This window comes from Callorhinchus milii, unplaced genomic scaffold (assembly GCF_018977255.1).
Source record: "Callorhinchus milii isolate IMCB2004 unplaced genomic scaffold, IMCB_Cmil_1.0 Scaffold1, whole genome shotgun sequence".
Taxonomy (NCBI): Eukaryota; Metazoa; Chordata; class Chondrichthyes; order Chimaeriformes; family Callorhinchidae; genus Callorhinchus; species Callorhinchus milii.
Window position 1 is genome coordinate 93,863,515 of NW_024704742.1, and position 18,932 is coordinate 93,882,446.

Here is an 18,932-nt window from a genome sequence, read left to right on the forward strand (position 1 = left end):
AGCCCTGGTAATTCATCTGAGACCTCCCAGCATTTGTTACTAACTTGAGGCCAAAGCAACCTCGAAAGGATTTTTTTTTCATTTAAAACCAGAGCAAGTGCCTTTTTTTTCCTCCAATAATTAAATTAAAAAAAAAAGTTCAGCCTGTTCCCCAGATCCCCCTGTTCAAACGTTTTGCAACAACAACCCAAACAAGAAAAAAAACCCTGATTTTAATTTATATAGAGATAGATATACACACACATACACATAGAAACACATAAATAAAAGAAAGAGGGAGGGAGGAAAAGAAACAAGAAACCGAGGATCGTATCTTATTTTTATTTTTTTTTGGGGGGGGGGGGAAACCCCTGTTGTTTTACCAAGTGCGTGCAAAAGAGAGAGAAAAAGAGAGAGCTGCAGTGGAGGGATGTGATTTCTTTAAGGCGAACCGCAGCTCCCCTGTTGTGGGGATGGATGCACTCACAGCCTGGGTGGTCTCTCTACTTTGGTGAGCTGTTGCTAAGCAGCTAATAATAGTCGTGTTTGCTGAGTAATTTCTGCCTTCCTCGGCCAATGAGATCCCAGCAATACAAGCCTTCTCCCAGCCATCTGACGGCCCTGGAGGCGGGTTTTGGCTTTCCTTCCAACCCCCCCCCCCCCCCCCCCCACACCACCCCACCCCCCCCCCTCCCCTTTCCCAATGGAGAGAGAGAGAGAGAGTTTTTTTTCCCCCTATTGAATCAAAGCAACACAGAGTCGGAGGGCCCTGTTGCACACAGAATGGTTCAAGCGAGCGGTGCGGGTAAAGCTCACAGAGCCTCTGTGAGAAGGTGAAAGGCTCGCAAGTCTCTCTCCCTCTCTCTCTCTCTCTCCCTCTCGGTCTCCCTCGATCTCTCTCTTTCCCTCTCTCCCTCTCTCTCTCTCTCTCTCTTTAAAAAAAGCGACACAGTTCTCCTGTGAATGTAGGAAGATCGCCGGGATTTTCCCAGATCGCGAAATGTGGGAATGGAAGGCGCAAACTTTGACTCGCCATCGCTACGAGGAGTATGAAGTTTGCCGCACCGCGTCTGCTGTGTTGAGGATTAAAGTGCCCGCCTGGTGGAACCTCAGACGGTGTGTGATTACACTGCCACAGTCCCATCAACAACATGGCCTCGGCTGTTAACGTTACGGAGCGCCGAAGGACAGAGGAGGACCATGTTCAGCAAAACAGGAGGAGGATAAGAAGAAACCAGCCGCATCATACAGCGGGTTTAGATTATCTGGAACGGCCGAGCTATTGCGATGCTGCCTTTGCGCTGGAGCAGATCTCAAAGGTGCATTTCCCAGTTTGCAAAAGCGAGCGCTGGTTTTTGTGCGTGAAGTGTGCGTGTTGTGTGTGTATATGTGTGTGTGTGTGCGTGTGTGTGTGTGTGTGTCTGCATCTGCATCGGTGGCGGTGCTGGTGGTGGTCCGTGTGTGTGCGTGTGTGTGTGCGTGTGTGTTAGGAAGAGGGGGTGTATTCTGTTTCCCTTCTGTTCTGCAAGCGGTATAGAGAGAAAGAGTGTGTGTGGGGGGGGGGGGGGGGGTCAAGGCTAGATCTCGGGTTGCTTCTGAGCTATGTTATCACTGGATGGCTTTTTGCAAAGAAAAGTGTAAGTTTTAATCATGCGGAAACAAAGCTCGGGATCGCTCTCTCTGTCGCCACTTCAATTGCAGAGCGGCGTGGAGCCTGGACACACTGGGATGTGTGTGTGTGTGGGTGGGGGTGGGGGGGGGATTCTTTTTTTAACACGCCATTTTTTGCATATAAATACTTTTAAGCGGATAAGACCCCACGTTGTCCTGGTTTAGTGTGTGTGTGTGGTGTGTGGGAGGGAGGGAGGGAGGGAGGAGAGGTGGGGGTGGATGGTGAAGAGGAGAATCTCCCTCCTTCCTCCTTTCCTCCCCCTTACCCCCCCCCCCCCCCCCACACCCCCACCCACCCCACATCATCCACAACCCCCCCCCCCCCCCCCAGCGGCTGCTGCCTATGTTTAACTCGCAAAGTAAACAAAAAGTGAAACATTCTTCAAGCGATCGTATCTGTTCAGGGAGTAAGGTTTGGTTTATAAGCTGAAATCCATGTGGCTGCCCTCTTCCGTTCACAAATATTGTCGTAACTCTCGGATGGCTGCTGCACTTCCTAATGCAGATCCCAGCGTCCCGATACTGCTATGGAAATGAATTACTCCAGCTTATGATCTTACAGCACAGAGACCACGTGGATCCACTATTTGCTACTACTGTATGTGTCCCATTAGATGTTCGCTGCTCCTATTAAACCCGGGTTGGTGCACTGCAAACGATACTCGTGGAAAAACCCTGACAACGCTAATCATACTTTGCATTTCGACTTATTTCTTTTTAACACACACACACACTTACACCCACCCACACTTTGATTTTTCACCGCGATTGTACCTTTTTGTTGCACAGGTCTGTCCTACCCCCCGCCCCCCCCCCAAAAAAAAAACACTTTTTTTTAAAATTAAAACATAAAAGATCCAAAAAAAAACTCAAGTTCTTCGAGCAACTTATGTGTCTGGAGTGTCTCCTCCATCTGCTCTCGCCAAAGCGTGGGTGGCGATTGAGACTATGTGTTTGGGGGGAGAGGGAGTGGGGTGGGGGTGGGGGGGGGGGAGAGGTGATGTGACAGTCGCTGGAGAGACTAACCCGACTACTTTTAATAGGATGCAATAAAGTCTGCAGGAATCTGGAAGGAAAACATTCTTGTGCAGGTCTGCCTGAAGTTTTTTTTCAAAACAAAACACAGGGATGTAAATAGATCTGATTTTCTTTTGCTAACGGGAAACATTAGTATTGTAACGTGAGCTCATCAATCAGAGGGGGGACACTGTGCTGCGCCTCTCTTGAAGGTTTTAGTGATTGTTTTTTTTTTCCCCAATCAGTGCTTTCACTTGGCTCAACTCTTTTCTTTTCTTGTGCTTTTTTTTTTGTGTGTGTGTGTGTTGTGTGTTGTGTTGTGTTGTGCTGTGCTGTGTGTGTCGTGTGTGTGTGTCTATAGGGAAAGGCGACTGGAAGGAAAGCACCGTTGTGGCTTCGAGCTAAGTTTCAGAAACTATTATTTAAACTGGGCTGTTACATTCAAAGGAACTGTGGCAAGTTCTTCGTCGTGGGCCTCCTCATATTCGGGGCTTTCGCAGTGGGATTAAGGGCTGCTGACCTGGAAACCGATGTGGAGGAGCTGTGGGTTGAAGGTAAGCTGTTTGTTCTGTTCCTCTGCTCGATTTTAGTCAGTCACCTTTTAAAACAAAGAGCATAAAACTGGGCTATATTGGGAGAGGGAGAGGGGGAGGGAGGGAGGGAGGGAGGGAGAAAAAGAGATAGAAAGGAGCATACCAGAAAGGGGATTGTTTATTGTATAGCTTGCTTGGCTAAAAGCCAGAGAGAGAGAGAGAGAGAGAGAGTTACAAAGAACTTGCTGTGACCCATTATGATGGAAGAATTTCTTACATTGGTGTAAACTTGGCAGAAACCTGGTGTGTGTGTGTGTGTGTGTGTGTGTGAGAGAGAGAGAGAGAGAGAGAGAGGGGCAGTGCTGGTGATACTGTGGTGAGGATGTTTTGTGAGGAGGAGGAGGAGGAGGAAGAGGGAGGGGGTTAAACTTTAGGGGGGGGGGGAAACACAAACAAATGTTATATATATATATATATGTTTTAAAAAAGTCCAGCTTGTCAAAGCGGCCATTTTGTGAGTGCCCCCAGCAGTAGAATTTGATCAGTGCAGCTCTCTGTGAGGGAGGGAGGGAGGGAGAGGGAGAGGGAGGGGAGGGGAGGAGGCTGCCTGTGTGTGTGTGTGTGTGTGTGTGTGGTCCTGTTTTTGGACAGCTTTCAACTTTTCAAAAAAAAACATTTGTCTCAGGGAAAAAAAAAGTGAAGTCCTACAGACTGGAACGCATGTTTGCAAACTAGATTAATGTAACCTTAGCGGGTGGTGACGTATGTTTAATGTAATGTTATTGCACTTGGGATATTGCATTAAAAAAAAGAAATAGTTTGGTGCAAACTTGTGGGCTCTTTTTTTTTTTGCTTTTTCTCCCCATGGCCTGTGGGAGGAAACTTAAGTTCAATTAAGAAAGATTTTGTGGGGCTTTGATCTACATTCCAGTGGTTTAAAAACAATGGGACAGAAATGGGGAATTGTTAATTGATGCATAGGCTGTTCACTATCCCCCAAACACGTTTTAGTCCTGAAAGTGAACAGTTTTATTGTTTTGGGAAGAGGGGAAATAAAACAACAGTTTTTGTGCGTTCCGTATGCTGTCAAATACTTGCTGCATATTAAAATTTCCTTTCCATTTAAAAGTTTGCAAATGATTCTTATCAATACAGTGTGCAATGGCAGGAAAACGCCTTAAAGGTTTGAAGTGTATCCGTACATGGTTACTCGTTGCAAATCTAACTTTTTATTCTGATTCACTGTCATGTTGGTAAGATTTCGCAAACGTTTCACATTTGTTGGGTGCTTATTTGTTTAGCACAAAAAAAGTGTATAGACACATGCTACATGATTGAGCGCATCTTACATTTATCTATCTTCAGTTTGCTATTTGTCCTTTGCTGCAAAAATGTTCACCTACATTTGCTTCATATATTTGCCTTTGTTCCCTACCTAACTCCCCCCCCACCAATGGCTAAGAGCAGCAGGAGTTTTATGTAGCTGTGTGTGTTCTCAGTGGAGTGTGTAACGCTCTGGTCACGAACATGGGCTCTGCACAAATAAACCAAATGAGCAGCAGTTGCATATTTCCGTGGTTAAATGTATAAACAGAAGAGAGTGCAGAGTGAGAAGCGGAACAGAGAGAGGAGGCATGGGGAAGGGAAAGGGGGTCTGCATGGGGAACAGTTTATACTAGTTTGCAAGATTCAATGACAAAAATGAATTGTCATCACTATTGACAGTTTGACAACCTTTTATGTTCAGTCCATCAATTTGTACCACAAGGATATTAAGAGATTTCAGTAGTACAAATTGGTATTTAAATGTAACATTAATTTGACCTATTAGCAGAGAGGTGCTGCTTTGATACCTTATAGTTCCCTGCATACGAATGGAATATATTGAAAATGTTTTGTTAGTTAGACTGGACTCCAGGACCCAAATTGATGGGTCAGAAAGAATTTACTCTGGCTTACTGCAACAGTTTTCAATTCATCTAATAATCCTTGCATTTGATATCGTTTATGCCTTTCACTTTGGGAGAACGTCTCAAGCGCTTCACAGGATTTACTGTAGTATAGCGATTGTATTTTATAGGCTTATGCTTATTGCAACAGCTTTCAATAACACTATAAAATAGGGACTTTTGCAATTAAAAGAAATCCATTGCCCAATTCCCACAATAATAGTTACGGCATGTATGTCAATTTTGGGTGCTGATTGAAAAATGTGTACAGTAATATGTGTTCCACTGTAAAAGGATGGATCAACACCAGCTTTGTATCTTCTTTTCCACATTAATGATTCTGGTTTCTAAAGAAGCACAGGTTTCTGTGAATGTGCATTGTTTACAAGTGAGACAGTTGTAACACATGAAAGCCCGGGAGTGACTAAATCAGACAAATACCAGTACATTTATGCATTATACACTACAAGGAGACCGATGGATTGAAATTCATGCAATTTTAGCAAATTTTAGATTTAACTAGACTGTTAAGGGTTAAGGAAGTTATAAACCCACCTTTGTGTCTGGATGTTCTGCTTCATCCACTTTACTCTTCCTGAAACAGTTATGTGGTTCTTGTTGTGACTTTGATCCACCAGGAGGCACACTTCTTTTGAGCAAGCCCTTTATGGTAGGTTTGAGTGTGGTACCATTTATCAGTAGAATTCAGGTTTCCCTAATGAGCGGTCAAAACCTAGCTGTGACTCACTCAATCCAATATTTTAAAATCATGAATATGATTATATATCAATGGAGTTTATTTTTGTCAAAGTATAAAAAGTAGTTTGACATGGTCCATGGTACTTCTGCTATTATAATAATAATAATAATCCTTGCATTTGATATAGCGCTTTTCACGTCTTCGAGACGTCTCAAAACACTTCACAGAATATACTGTAAAGTGAATTGACTGTATATTTGTGGGCGAAATGCGGCAGCCAATTGTGCACAGCAGTGTCCCACAAACAGTCATGGATTGAGTGTCTTACAGAACAACCCACAGCTCATTCATATCATGCTTTCGGTTGATGTACATGCCAAATCCTGTTAACAAACAAGACTAAGTTCAGTATTTTGTTTGTGCAATAATGATTGTAGCTTTCTGTATTATGGATGTAAATGGCCAAATCAAATATTTGTTCACGATGCCATAACATACCACATCATAGTCAATTCTCAACAAATAAAGTCACAGACTACTATCCCAATATATCACATCATAGATTGCCATCCCAACATACCATACCATAGGCTACCATTCCACCATACCATAGGCTACCATTCCACCATACCATAGGCTACCATTCCACCATACCATAGGCTACCATTCCATTCAGTCAATTGAGGCTGCTCATTTTACAAACAATATACAATCTATCTTAAGATGGACTTTATTTACCTATTTAATTTCATCAGGAAAACTTCTTTAGATACTCTTTGAACACCCCCAAAGTGATCCTACAAATTCCAGAATATCTTTCCATCCTCACTTCTTCACTATTCAATCCGGTCCAGCTGTTCTCCACAGTTGACCCCCTTCCCACATAGCTGTTTTGTATTTGATAATCTCAATCAATATTCATCTCCAAAATCTGATACATAGTTCATAATCTAAGTCTTGAAAAACTTGATAATTTTTCAGGGAAAACAAGTTCACCTTGCAGAATTACTCCTCAGGTAAAATCTTTTGTGAATGCTCAGGAATTATACCCAAATCCTTTTTCTCTATTCACTTTTGCCAACTGACATCCATTCATTCCTTAATTTTTAATGTTTCAGTGTGCAATGCTGGATAAGATAATTGATTGTATTGGGAGATGCACATTATATCAAGGATAAGAGAAAGTCAATTGTGATATGAAATTCACCTGAATCTTGAAATTACTCACAATTATTTATCATATTTTACTTATAAATGGATTGCTCCACACTATAGCAGTTTTATTTAAGAAATAGTATTAATGCCATTTTAACCAACTTTACTCTGCATTCTGTGATATTGAGGAGTCAATGTAAGACCACAGGTATTACTCCTTATTCTTGTTTTACTATGAATGATAACAGTGATATGTATTGAATCATGCTATTGTATGCAGCAGTGCTGCTTGATGTGCTGATGGCTGCATGTTCTGTTGTTATACGTTGTACTGCTATATAGTTTGTGCCTTGAATTTTTGTCTGTGTTCTTTCACAATAAAGCCAAGTTGACTCCAGGGATTGTTGCATTGGTAACGACTGTGGTGATCTGATAGCAATCTTTGGGTTCAGTGTTTAGTTCTGGGACTGGTTTTAATATCCCAAAGATACTTTGGCTGCAACTTATCAATACATGGACAGTGCTACGAATAGAATTTCAGCCACATGAAATGCAAACTTTCAATAATTAATTCCTTATTTACATTGAATGCTTATTTAGTGACTGTGGAGAACAAGGAATGCAATTGGCATCACATTTGATTTATATTGATGCAGAAATCCCACCCATCCCAGATCATTAAACATGCATGAAGGTGTGCCATTTGCACCAGAATTTACCATAATAAAGCAATGTGTGTTTGTTATTTTGCCTTTAGGCATATTCATTTTGACTTAAACAAAGTGCTTTATATAGTCAAGTGTTAGCCCACTCCTGATATTTAGACACTCCTGTATTTAATATTTATTCCTATTATTGTGTGGATATGATTGTAAGAAGCCTATTTTGGCTATTTCTTAAAATAGTTCCACTTTTTTTNACCTGATAACCATTAATTAGCAATAAAAATCAGTATTTATATAGTGCTTTTCATATGAAATGATCTTCACCTCAAAGTGCCCGCCAAATGTATTGGTCCACAACCAAGCAGAGAACTGGAATTTACCAAAGCAACAGGGTTAATCAGCCTGGATACAGTGATTTCCAGCGTTGAATTCAGTTTTTGAAAACCCAACTGTTGTATCTGTTTGATATTGGATAAGTGTGTTAATCTTCTACCACATCACAATGTGTTATCACATTTCTTGTGTGTGTGTGTGTATCCATATGTACATTACTACATTGTGCAGTACAGTGGTACATTCGACCTCATTGATTGGATACTCTTTTCCTGAATGTTAATCTATAAGCATTCTAGCACCTTTGTCTTTTAATTCATTTATGTTGGATTTGTGTTCTTGTGTATTTTACATTGACTCTTCTAAAACTCAGACCAGAGGAGTTACTTTTGTGAATGGTAACTATGGTTTGAAAAATGTTTTTATTTTGTTACATAATCAGATCTAATTTCTCATCATAAACAATGCTGTTTCCATCTAATAATAGGCGTTCAATCGGATGCATATAATTTAAAGCCCGTCATAGTCCTTGGGTTCATTTTAGAATCCTGTGACCTTCAAGGACGTTTAAAAAAAATGCTTGTACGCTGGACCAGTGTTTAAACTGAACATATCTGTGTTTGAAGACTAAAATAAGACGGCTTCCAGATGTATGAACTGAGTGATCCATTTGTTTAGATTATGCTCCACAGCTGATGCCTAGATTAGTGCTGGCTGGACAAAGCTATGGGAGATTTGTCTGGTTTCCACGATGCCATGTTTATATTTCATTTGGATTTCTCCTTCAAAGCTGACCTCTATGTGACCTGTTGATAGTTATGTCCACTAGGAGGCTGGCTTCGTCTTGGCCACAACGGATCTCAAATTGGAAGTCTCAACATTGTTTTTTTTTAATATTGTTTTTAGCGTTCTGTTTTGGGATTAGCATTGTCCAATTTCAGTCTTGTGCTGCATGCATTGAAAGTTGATAGAAGTTGAACGTTGACTTATCAATTCTACGCTGTTGCACTCTTAAGTAATGTGGCAGCAGATCAGCTCATCACTTGTAAATCAATAGGTTAAAAAGTTTAGCTCTGAAAGTCTCTTCACATTGCATATGATTACAGTGTGCATATAATTACTTAAAAAAAACTTGTGTAGTTTCATTGCTTATGGGATGGATGGCAAAGTAGTTGATGGTATCTTTACTTATAGTAATAATCATATAAAAGTATTGCAAAAGGAAATAAATGGTTTGTGTAAAGTTTTTTTTAAAATAGTATTGCAAAAAGGCTTTTGGCTCAAGGGTAAGAAATCCTGACCAAAATGCCATATGTATTACACAATCAAGTACTGCAATGTAAACAGAGCACTGTGCCATGAAAGCAGGGTGGTCTAAACCTCCATCCCGCTCCCTCCTCCCTTTTTTTAAAAAAAAGCTCTGCTGTGAAATGACCACAGTAGTTGTAGTGTTATTTCTGTTTTGGCTGCTGAGCTGGGGTTTGGAACAAAACTGACAGTGAACATTTGAATTATTATAGGGCCAGCCACTGCCAAAGAACTGCATGCAACTAAATTCAAAATCCAATACAATCTGGGTAGGATGTAATTGTCACCATTATTAATATTTAGTTTTCCAACTTCTAGTGGTGTCGGTGAATGCAGATCTGGTAAATACAATGCAGCTGTTATATCAGTTCTAATTTCTATATTTACTCTTCTTTTTTTACATTAAAGGGCAGCCAGGTCCAAACTGTCTTAAAACCTCTTCCTCCAACATGCAGACTGGCCCCCGGTAAAGAGTACTCTTTTGAAAAGTAAATGTATTTTATTTACATTTTACACAAGTCAGTGGTTGTATTTATATTCTTAATTATTTGACATCCAACAGTATGAGGGAACGTAACAGTTCACAGCACCCACAGTGCTGCTGCCTGTGCCAATGTCTCATCTTCTGTTTGAAAGACGGAAGCCACTCTCTGAGTGCGCATTTTGTGGTGGTGCTTGTTCCAAAGATTCTATGTAACAATTAATAATTAGTATTCATTTGTTGTCTCTCGGATAATGGGAAATGAATGCTTTTAAAAGTTTTTTTTCTGAACTATTTTTAAACATAGTTAATAGGAAATAAATGTTCTTCCTACTACAGATATTGGGATGGGGCGGGGGAGAAAGAAAGGGTGAACCTTGTGATTTTTTTTAAAAGCTACTGTTTCACATGGCTTGCAAAATAAATCTCTCTTTTTTGTTTCCCACACCAATTGATTTATCATTTTGCTTGCAAGCAGACTTAGAATGTTAGGGCAGGAACACACTCACTTTTTTCTGGTAACTTTTTTGTTGCAGGCCGAAACCAGTTGACTTGAATAAATTTTTCTGCGGTCTGAATGAAGCCAGCAACGTGGAAAACTCTTGCCATTCAGGGCTGTCTGAATGTACATTTCAGCCACACAGTAAGCTGTATTTGTAGGCAGTGGACTGCTAAATACAACCATTTTTCGCAGCAGAGAGTTAGACAGGTGATTAGCATAATTAGCACAAACCAGGCTATACATATGGAAATGCTAAGTGTGTAAATGCCAGCTGCGGTGTAAAATTTATGTCAGGGGTCGACAGGGCTGTGTGAAAGTATTGTGTTACAGCTGCAGGTCAAAGCCTCCATTGCTTTCCCCCTTTCTTTTGATAGTGAATGCACTAAACAGAAGAGAGGGAGAGAAAGAACGAGAGAGAAGAGAAAGAGAAATATAACAGATAAGGCTTTGATAATGCATTCTGCGCCATTACAATTGCACCAAAAGTTTCTATTTTCTTCAGAGAGTTTATTTTACACTTTTTTCCCCCATTTCAGTGCATCTCTACATTTGTTGATAGTTGACCATTTTTCATCAAAATGTGATGCTCCCTCCAATAGTTTCTCCCTTAAAGAGTTGTCAATTTTAGGTGATACTTTCAAAGGTAAACATCTGATCTGACTTGTAGTAAAATGTTGGCACAACTCCTTGTTAACATAATATTTTAATTTTTTAAAAATGTTCCAAATAGTTAGCAGTTTAGGCTTTATTGTTTGTCATTCGGTTGCAAACTGAATAATGAGATTCAATATTAAGAGCTATTTGTGGGACACAAGTCTTAAACTTTTTTTCTTTTTGGTTTCTTTGTGCGGGTTAACAAATACATTCCCAAGGCTCCTTCTCAGCTCCTAATAATGACCACTAGAATAGCTGGAAAATTAAAAAGAACTGATCACTGGTTACTTTGCACTGAAATGTATTCAGTGATTTGAGAGGAGCCCTGAAATCTCATTTGCTGTAAACTGTGCATTCAGTTTTTGGCTTTGTGTCTATTTTTATGGTTGGCTTGGGGTGTTGGTGGTAGAGTATAGTTCACACCACACTGACCCTGTGATGAAACTTCCTCACGGCTGCAGGGGGTCCTTATGAGTCGGCCTCTAATCCAGCTAATCCTAGTCGCAACAAAATCATGAAAGTGGCCCCCAGTGATGTGTGTTTCCCTGCACAGATGGCAGAGGAAAGGTGTTGGTTATAAATCACTCCAAAAGCAACGTTCCGCACAGACTGGGGAGCCTCTCTGTAGCTGGTGAGGTGGGGGGGTTGGGGGAAGAAGTAGTAGACAATGTGTCTCTTTCCCCCACCCACCCCACACACACCCCCTCCACACACCCCTCCCATGTGGCCTGCACGGAAAAGCTAATGAAAACTAAAGAGAATCTACTGGAGGGAGATCAGACTTGGCTCAAAACTGAAAGATCATGTTCATTTCACCAAAAGTGGGCAAATGTGCTGGGGGGGGGGGGGGGGGGGGGGGGAGTGTTACGCAACAGAATGAATGCAGTGACATGAAGCTGTGGCTTTTAACTATACGTTTCCTGGGATATTTGGTTGCAATGTTCAAGATCTGTACAAACACTCCTCTCCATTGCTAATCTCGATGCTGAAGGTACATATTTTTATTATTTTGATCCAATTGTTTTTAATAGTACTGTGGCACAGTACTACTTACAAATATAATTTGTAAGTATAACTCTTAACAGCATAAATTCAAATATATTTTGCAAAAGGTTAGCTGACAGCTAATTTTGGATCTTACTGTTACAATTTTGGACAGTGAACAAAATCTTCAGCCTGCATCCTGCTATTTAAAGCAGTATTTATAAGTTCTCATATACACTCAAATTTCATCAGTGGCTTTTTAGCTACTGATGGGTAAATGTACTGTGTAGTATAGCAGTAGGACATAAAACCTAGGAAAGTTTCAGGATTTTAGACTCCCATCATTGGTGTGTGTTGGTGTTAGCTGATCTGGGTCAGACTGGAGGTACAATTTGGTCTTAGTGTCCCTGAACACGGATTGGTAGTGGGGGAGACAAATCTGCCAGAATTCATACTTCTAAACACTATCTGGTCACAATGTCCTGGAATTTGTCTATAATGCCGCTGTCAGTTGAAAGTTTGGAGGAAGTTCAGCTGTGGCACTCTGTAGTGTCAAACAGTCTGCTGACACTCCAGGCTTAATTACTTGGGCCAGGAAGGGAGACTGCCAACATCCATGGAACCATAAGTTTCTGCCCTTGTGAGAGGGAAATTTAAGTCAAAATATTATATTTTGTTATAGATTTTCAATGCAAAATCTTAATGTGACTTTTGACCAGAATTTTGTATGACCCTAACTTTGTTAAAAGCAGCATAGACATGTAAATGCCAGCTGTGGTATAACATTTATTCCCACGTGGCAGATTAAAGAAGTGCGTTTGAGGTTGGAGGAAGAACCTTGTGATAGAAACTGCCATTTCCAGTGAGGAAGCCCATGTACATCACCACTGTTTGACTCTTCAGACTGTGGCTCCCACCTGATACAGTCAAGGTGTCGCTAGTCAGCTTTAGAACTACAATGGGATCTCCTGGCCAAACGGTTGCTTTTCTGACAATTACATGCCAGTAACCAAGCCTTCTGCTTTCTTGAGTTGCACCTTTTCAACCCCATTTTTGTCAAAACCTTTTCTTTTCAAGGTGAAAGAGCATGTGCCCCTTCTTATCACCCCTTGTAGGTTTGCCCATTGGTCACAAGATGTGTAGCTGAGAGGGGATAATAATAATAATCCTTACATTTGATATAGCGTCTGATCACGTTTTCCGAGACGCCTGAAAACCCTTCACAGAATACACTGTAAAGTGCAGTGACTGTGTATTTTGTGGGTGAAAATCATGAGTGAGCTCCCACATTGGGACTTGCTCCTAACCCACCAATATTAGCTGCTCATAACTGTCCTATTAGGAGATATGCACGAGCGGCTCACCAGCAATTCCGCACTAAGTTTTCCCCTTTGCCCCATAGAGAGACACCTGGGAATTCTGCTCAGTGCCTCCCTAGCCAGCGGGACTGAGTTTGAAAATGTAGTGTTCCTTTTTATCACTCAGAGAAGGGCAAGGGCTGAGCAGTGTTTAAAAACAAACAAAAAAAAACTTGTTCTGTTATTACTTACAAAGTAAAATTCCCCATATGTCAGCATTTATTAATTGCTGAGTTTTGTTGGGATCAAGAAGATGACTAACATGCATTAAGGATGATTATATTATTGTCATCATTAATAATAATAAATGGAAGAAATACAAAATTCACAGACTGGATAGATATAAAAAACAGAGAAGGTCATAGGAAACTTGTAAAAATTCACTTCTCAGCACAGTTGAAAATTGAATCTGTTTTCTGTTTTGCCATAATTGCAAGTGTTTTGATTTTGGTTGTACTATTATGAAGCCTTCCAAATTGGTGGCCCACTGAATGTTGTGACGATGGGAGCCAGACAGGATACAGGGGAATGCTGGATTCACTTCAGTTTGTGCATGCTGGGGAGTCTTGACCCTAATAAGCTCAGTACAGAGAGACTATACACTATGTGCAATTCTGCACCACTGCAAAGTGCTTCAGTGTGAGGCTCCACAGCAACAGCAGCTGGAAGCAGGCAGCCTCAGAAAACTTCTGCCCTATTGCATTATACTTTCATTCAGTTAATAAGCAGACATACCCTTGTTGCATCCTTTTTTTGGTCAGCCAGGTGTCTGACACATACAGAAACCTAACTGCATGCTTAAGAGTATCCCAACCAAACTGAGAATTTCATGCATCCCACCTACACCTGGAAATTCCAGCGATGTTTATTGGAATGGAATGCGCACTCTCTCCCTGGAGGGCTGCATCCTGTTTACCTAATTCCGTAATGTATTAGGCACAGTCAAGGCTTGGGGACCCCAGAGTGTGCATTGGGGTATATTGCTGGAGTTTAGCCAGCTAAAACTGCATTGCTTGCATTGAGAGCACTGTGTGCAAGTTGTTTTGCTGCTTGTCCAGCTACAACCACCTAACCATCAGGGCTTTGGCTTGCAGGGTTAACAGGAGCTGAGTGGAAAGAGTCCTTGCCCCCGGTGACTGGTCTGCCATTCCAAGTCCTGCCGATGAGGCTGGTTGTGCCGTCATCAGCAGTACTGCAGACCTGACTGGCTCAGGAACTCGACTACTAAGACCTCCCCAGAGGGTTGGCTCGATTCTGACTTTCCATTGCCAAGCGTATTACCTTGGAGCCAGTTCAGCTTAATATCTGTATGGAGCCTGTACTTCCAAGCTAAAATACTTAGAGAATTCTGTCTCACCCCAAGACACAGAAAGTAATACAAGTTCCTTCCTGAACCTCAAGATCTCACACCATATAAATTCTCATGGAATTTTAAGATCTTAGTTTTCCCAAATGCAGGTTCGGTGATGTCCATAATATAGTTGCTCTGGATCTATGTATTACAATACACAGTACAAATTTCTATTTATATAAAGCCTTTTCAATCAGAAGGATGTCCCAAACAACTAAACTATCTGGGCAATCAAGCTGGGCGTGGGGACTAGGAAGGGGAGGGAGAAGATGACTGAAAGCAAAAAGGTAGGTCTTGAGACAGATCTTGTATGAAGTGAGAGAGGGAGGGATCAAGCCAGAAGTTCTCTGGGGTGGAATTCTAGAGAGCGAGGGCAGAGATGCTTCCACTGATGGTGGGGAGGGAAGAACAGAAGACATGAAGAAGGCCATTGCTTGTTGAGCAAAAGGGAGACTTTTAGGTTATTGTATAAATATCAAATAAAGATTAGGGCATTAGTGCACCGACTTTTATCTAAGAGCAGTATTTCTTGTCTTTTACTCTGGAATGGAAATGTAAGTTTAAAATGAACAATCTTTCAGCTGGTCATGGCTTCTGAGATTGGCTAGCAATTGTCACTTCTGGTTCGCTGTACACGAATATCAGAGAGAAATGAAGTATAGTAGAGGCCATCATTTCACTTGTTATTGTTTTGCAGGTAGTTGCAAAGCAGGTAGATTTAGCAGTTTGATGGAAGCATGGGAGAATAATTGATCAAAGGATTGGAGAATACTAGTTAATCAGTAAATCATAACTGCCAAAAGGAAAGTAAAATGAGATGATTTACAATTCCTGCCTGGGAAGTGTGCCAGAAAAAATCCAGAGTCCCTATAGAAGAGCACCCAGGATTGCAACAGCAATACTGTATGTAGAGCTACATTGTAACGATGAACCCATATGATTCAACCATCTGTCTAGAGACCCATGATGAAAAACGAAATAGTACTCCTTATTCTCACAAATTGATGTTGGTTGGCCACAGCCCTGTTAATACAGGGCAACAGATGCTGTGATTAAAACAAAAGAATCCAACCCACTGGGTTTCTAAAGCAAGGCTATATTTTATAGTGTTTGATTTCAGGTATTATTAAGAACTGTTGCTTTCTTCTGAGGAGAATGGAATGCACTGAATAATCTGAGGCGTAGTAGTTTGCCATTTGTAGACTTCAATTACAATCCACTTGTGCATAATATATTGCAGTATATGTTGCAAAGTTTGTTTCATGAGCGATCCCTGTTTTCATGCTTAGAATGATCTACAGGTTGAAGTGGAGTTGTTTTGATGGTTTTATGTAAACAGATATGTAGATTACCAAAAAATGCATTGGTTAACTTGGAGAGTTCAAGTCAGAGATCGGAGGGACAGTAGTAATGGGCCAGTGTTAATAAGATGAAAGTGGATTAAAGCACGATGAAAGATGGCAGAAAATTCTTGCAATGTCTGAGGTTGGCCATAATGAGTGTGACTTTTAATCCTATTTGGCATATTTGATTACACCTGAAGTAGATAGCACTGGATAGCTGTGTTGGGCGAGGAGGCCTTTTGTAGTCTCAGAGTAAAGTGTGTCATCAAGACAAGTTGAATAGCATGGAGGGAGAATGATGGGGACGCTTCTGATCTCGGTTCAAAAGTTAATTTTTGTTTTGTGAGCAGCAGCATTCAAAATCAATGAATTGCCATATGGTAAATTAAAGTGTTCATGAATGAGGGTTTATATTTACCAATTGTGAGAAGAGGAACAGTATATCCAATGTTGTAAATTATACTCCAGTATTTTGTTAGATTGTTTTGAAAACTAATTTTTGAGGTAACAAAGTAACCCAAGAAATATAAATCATGCTGTGCTTCCTCTTGAATCGTTACTGTTTGCCCCATTCCAGTTCTGGATGAATGTAACATTTCCAGACATAAAGTGGGAACATGCTTGCAATTTGTAACCCTCAATTATAGTTCACTTTGTGTATAATGCATGTTTTATATGTAAGGTTTGTCTACAAAATACATACTTTACAGCAAATCCTATGAAGGTAACATTTCAAATTCAAGGATTATTAATAATATAATTAACATTATAAGTTTTCAATTACTAATTACAATTTTGCTAGTTTACATTGATATTCTGGGCCCCATCTTTTCCTTAGCTTGTTAAAGGCACTTATTGAAAGTTGCCATAACATAGACGTGCAATATGTTCAGATATTTTTGTGGATTTTGCTCCATAAGGGTATCTAAATATTACTGTAACTGTGCCATGGCTATGAATGTTATATAATCCCATTGTGGGGTCCAAAATGGATAAAATGGGTGAATACATCAGAATTGAACTGAATAAGCAGATTGCTGGAAATATCAATACCACAGTTTTTACAGTTATCTGTTTTATTAAGTCCCAGCCTCAGCAGCTCTGGTCTGTGCCTTTGTGACATGAGGCTTGAACTCTACCCTCTAGGTCCCTTTGATGTTATTAGGCAGGACTTGAGCAATTAAGTAAAAACAATAACAGGGCAACGAAGCATTTCATTATCAGCATGTGTTGATGTCGATTTCAGGTGAAATTAGATTAGACCCAAAGTTCCGCATTTATCTTGAAAAATAAACCTGAATGCTAGAAATCTGTAATTAAAAATAGAGATCTTTTAATGCCATTTGACTAAGTTATTTGAGAATAGTAACCAGTGCTGATAGTAAACACTCAGCTGGTTCGAGGGAAATGAAGAATTACTTGTTTATCCCAGTCAGCATTTGTCTTTGATGAAATTTAGTGTTAAATTCCATTGATACCAGAAGGAAATATCAGCCTGGGTGAGAATTCCTCAGAAGGTACCTTTTGGTATTGAATGTAATACCTGCTTCTGCAGTCACTTCTTTTTCTCCTGGCTCAATATTTGTTTCATACAGTTTTAGTTGATTTATTTGGACACTGGGATCCGTCACTGTTGTGGGCCCTCACTATTTCTTTGAGTAGAGTGACCGTGCTGGAATATGTTATAGTTGTACTGCTACAGAACTGTAAGAGATTGCCAAATCCGTTCACAAATGGATGATGGAAGTTGCATGCCGGTATTAATGAACTGTGCAAGTGAACTTTTTTGAGTACAATTTTGATTATTAAGAGCACTTTGCAATCGTAAAGAGTTACATTTCACAGAAGTAGGAAAATTGTATTGAGAATAGAAAAGGCTGATGTTTTAGCTCCACACAGGAGTGATTAATGAGTGCCATAAGAGAAGGTAATGATGAACTGAGCACAAAATTACAGTAAAGGTCCCTACAGTAATATAGTTTTGAAGGAAAAGAAAATAACTTTAGTGAAAACAGAAATCCTTTGCTTTTCTGTTCCAGGTATTACTCATTTGTTCTGGTGATACTCCACAATATTTCCTATATAGGGATCTAATTTGCAGTATGCTGTATAAAGGAATCCTGTTAGAATTCCTGATGATTTACAGGAGCATGGCTTCAGAAGTGGATGGTGTAAGAGGGATATTCCCGCAGGTCGGAGAAACATTTTTCCAGCCACTGAAAATAGTCCTCCTTTCCTGAGTTGGATTCCTTATTTAGGAAACTGGCTAAGAAATACTGCAAATTAGACTCCACAGTTTCAAGTGCATTGTGACCATCTTACAAAACAGGTAGCATTTGATATGGTTATAACATAGATACCAGTGGAGTCTTGCTGGGAAAAAGGTAATGAGTGTCTCTTTGTTAATAGTCTTATTGTCCAAAGTGCTCTTAGGCGCTATACTCCATGAGAGACGCTATATGTATGCAAGTTGTTGTTGTGGTGGTATTTGAGTAGACAAGTATTAAAATCGCTTTAGAAATGAGTGGTAAGCATCCTTGATGGCTGAATACCACCCCATATAGCACTAAGAAATACAGAATAGAAGAATATAAACATATTTTGATTCCTAGCTGAACTTTGGGGCATTGCAAATAGACAACGGGAAAAATCAGCTATAGGTGGAACTGCTGGTCACTGGTCAGTCACCCCTTCTAAAGGTTTGTGTGTGAGATATTGGAAAAACAGCTGCACAGACTCCACTGATTTGCTTCCATGCTCAAATAGGCACCTGACACTCACTGTCTAGGCTCATGTGTAAAGAATGGCCTCTTGAGCAGGGTAATAGAGGCCTGCAGGCATCCGTGGAGCAGAGGACCCCCTTCAGCAGAAGAGGAGAAAGTTGGCAACATTTACAGAACATCTAATGTTCAAACATTGTGTGCAGGCTGGAGGAAGGAAGCAGCAGGG

At 40.5% G+C, this 18,932-nt stretch overlaps 1 protein-coding gene across 1 annotated transcript in view; it reads left to right on the forward strand.

Moving 5' to 3' along the window:
* The first annotated feature begins 891 nt into the window (after window positions 1-891).
* Window positions 892-18,932, forward strand: part of ptch1 (patched 1) — a 62,736-nt gene continuing 44,695 nt past the window's right edge. The window contains exons 1-2 of the mRNA XM_042333341.1: window positions 892-1,298; window positions 3,029-3,221. Of these exons, the coding sequence (XP_042189275.1) occupies window positions 1,131-1,298; window positions 3,029-3,221 (361 nt within the window). The 5' untranslated portion in view covers window positions 892-1,130. The remainder of the gene's footprint in view (window positions 1,299-3,028; window positions 3,222-18,932) is intronic.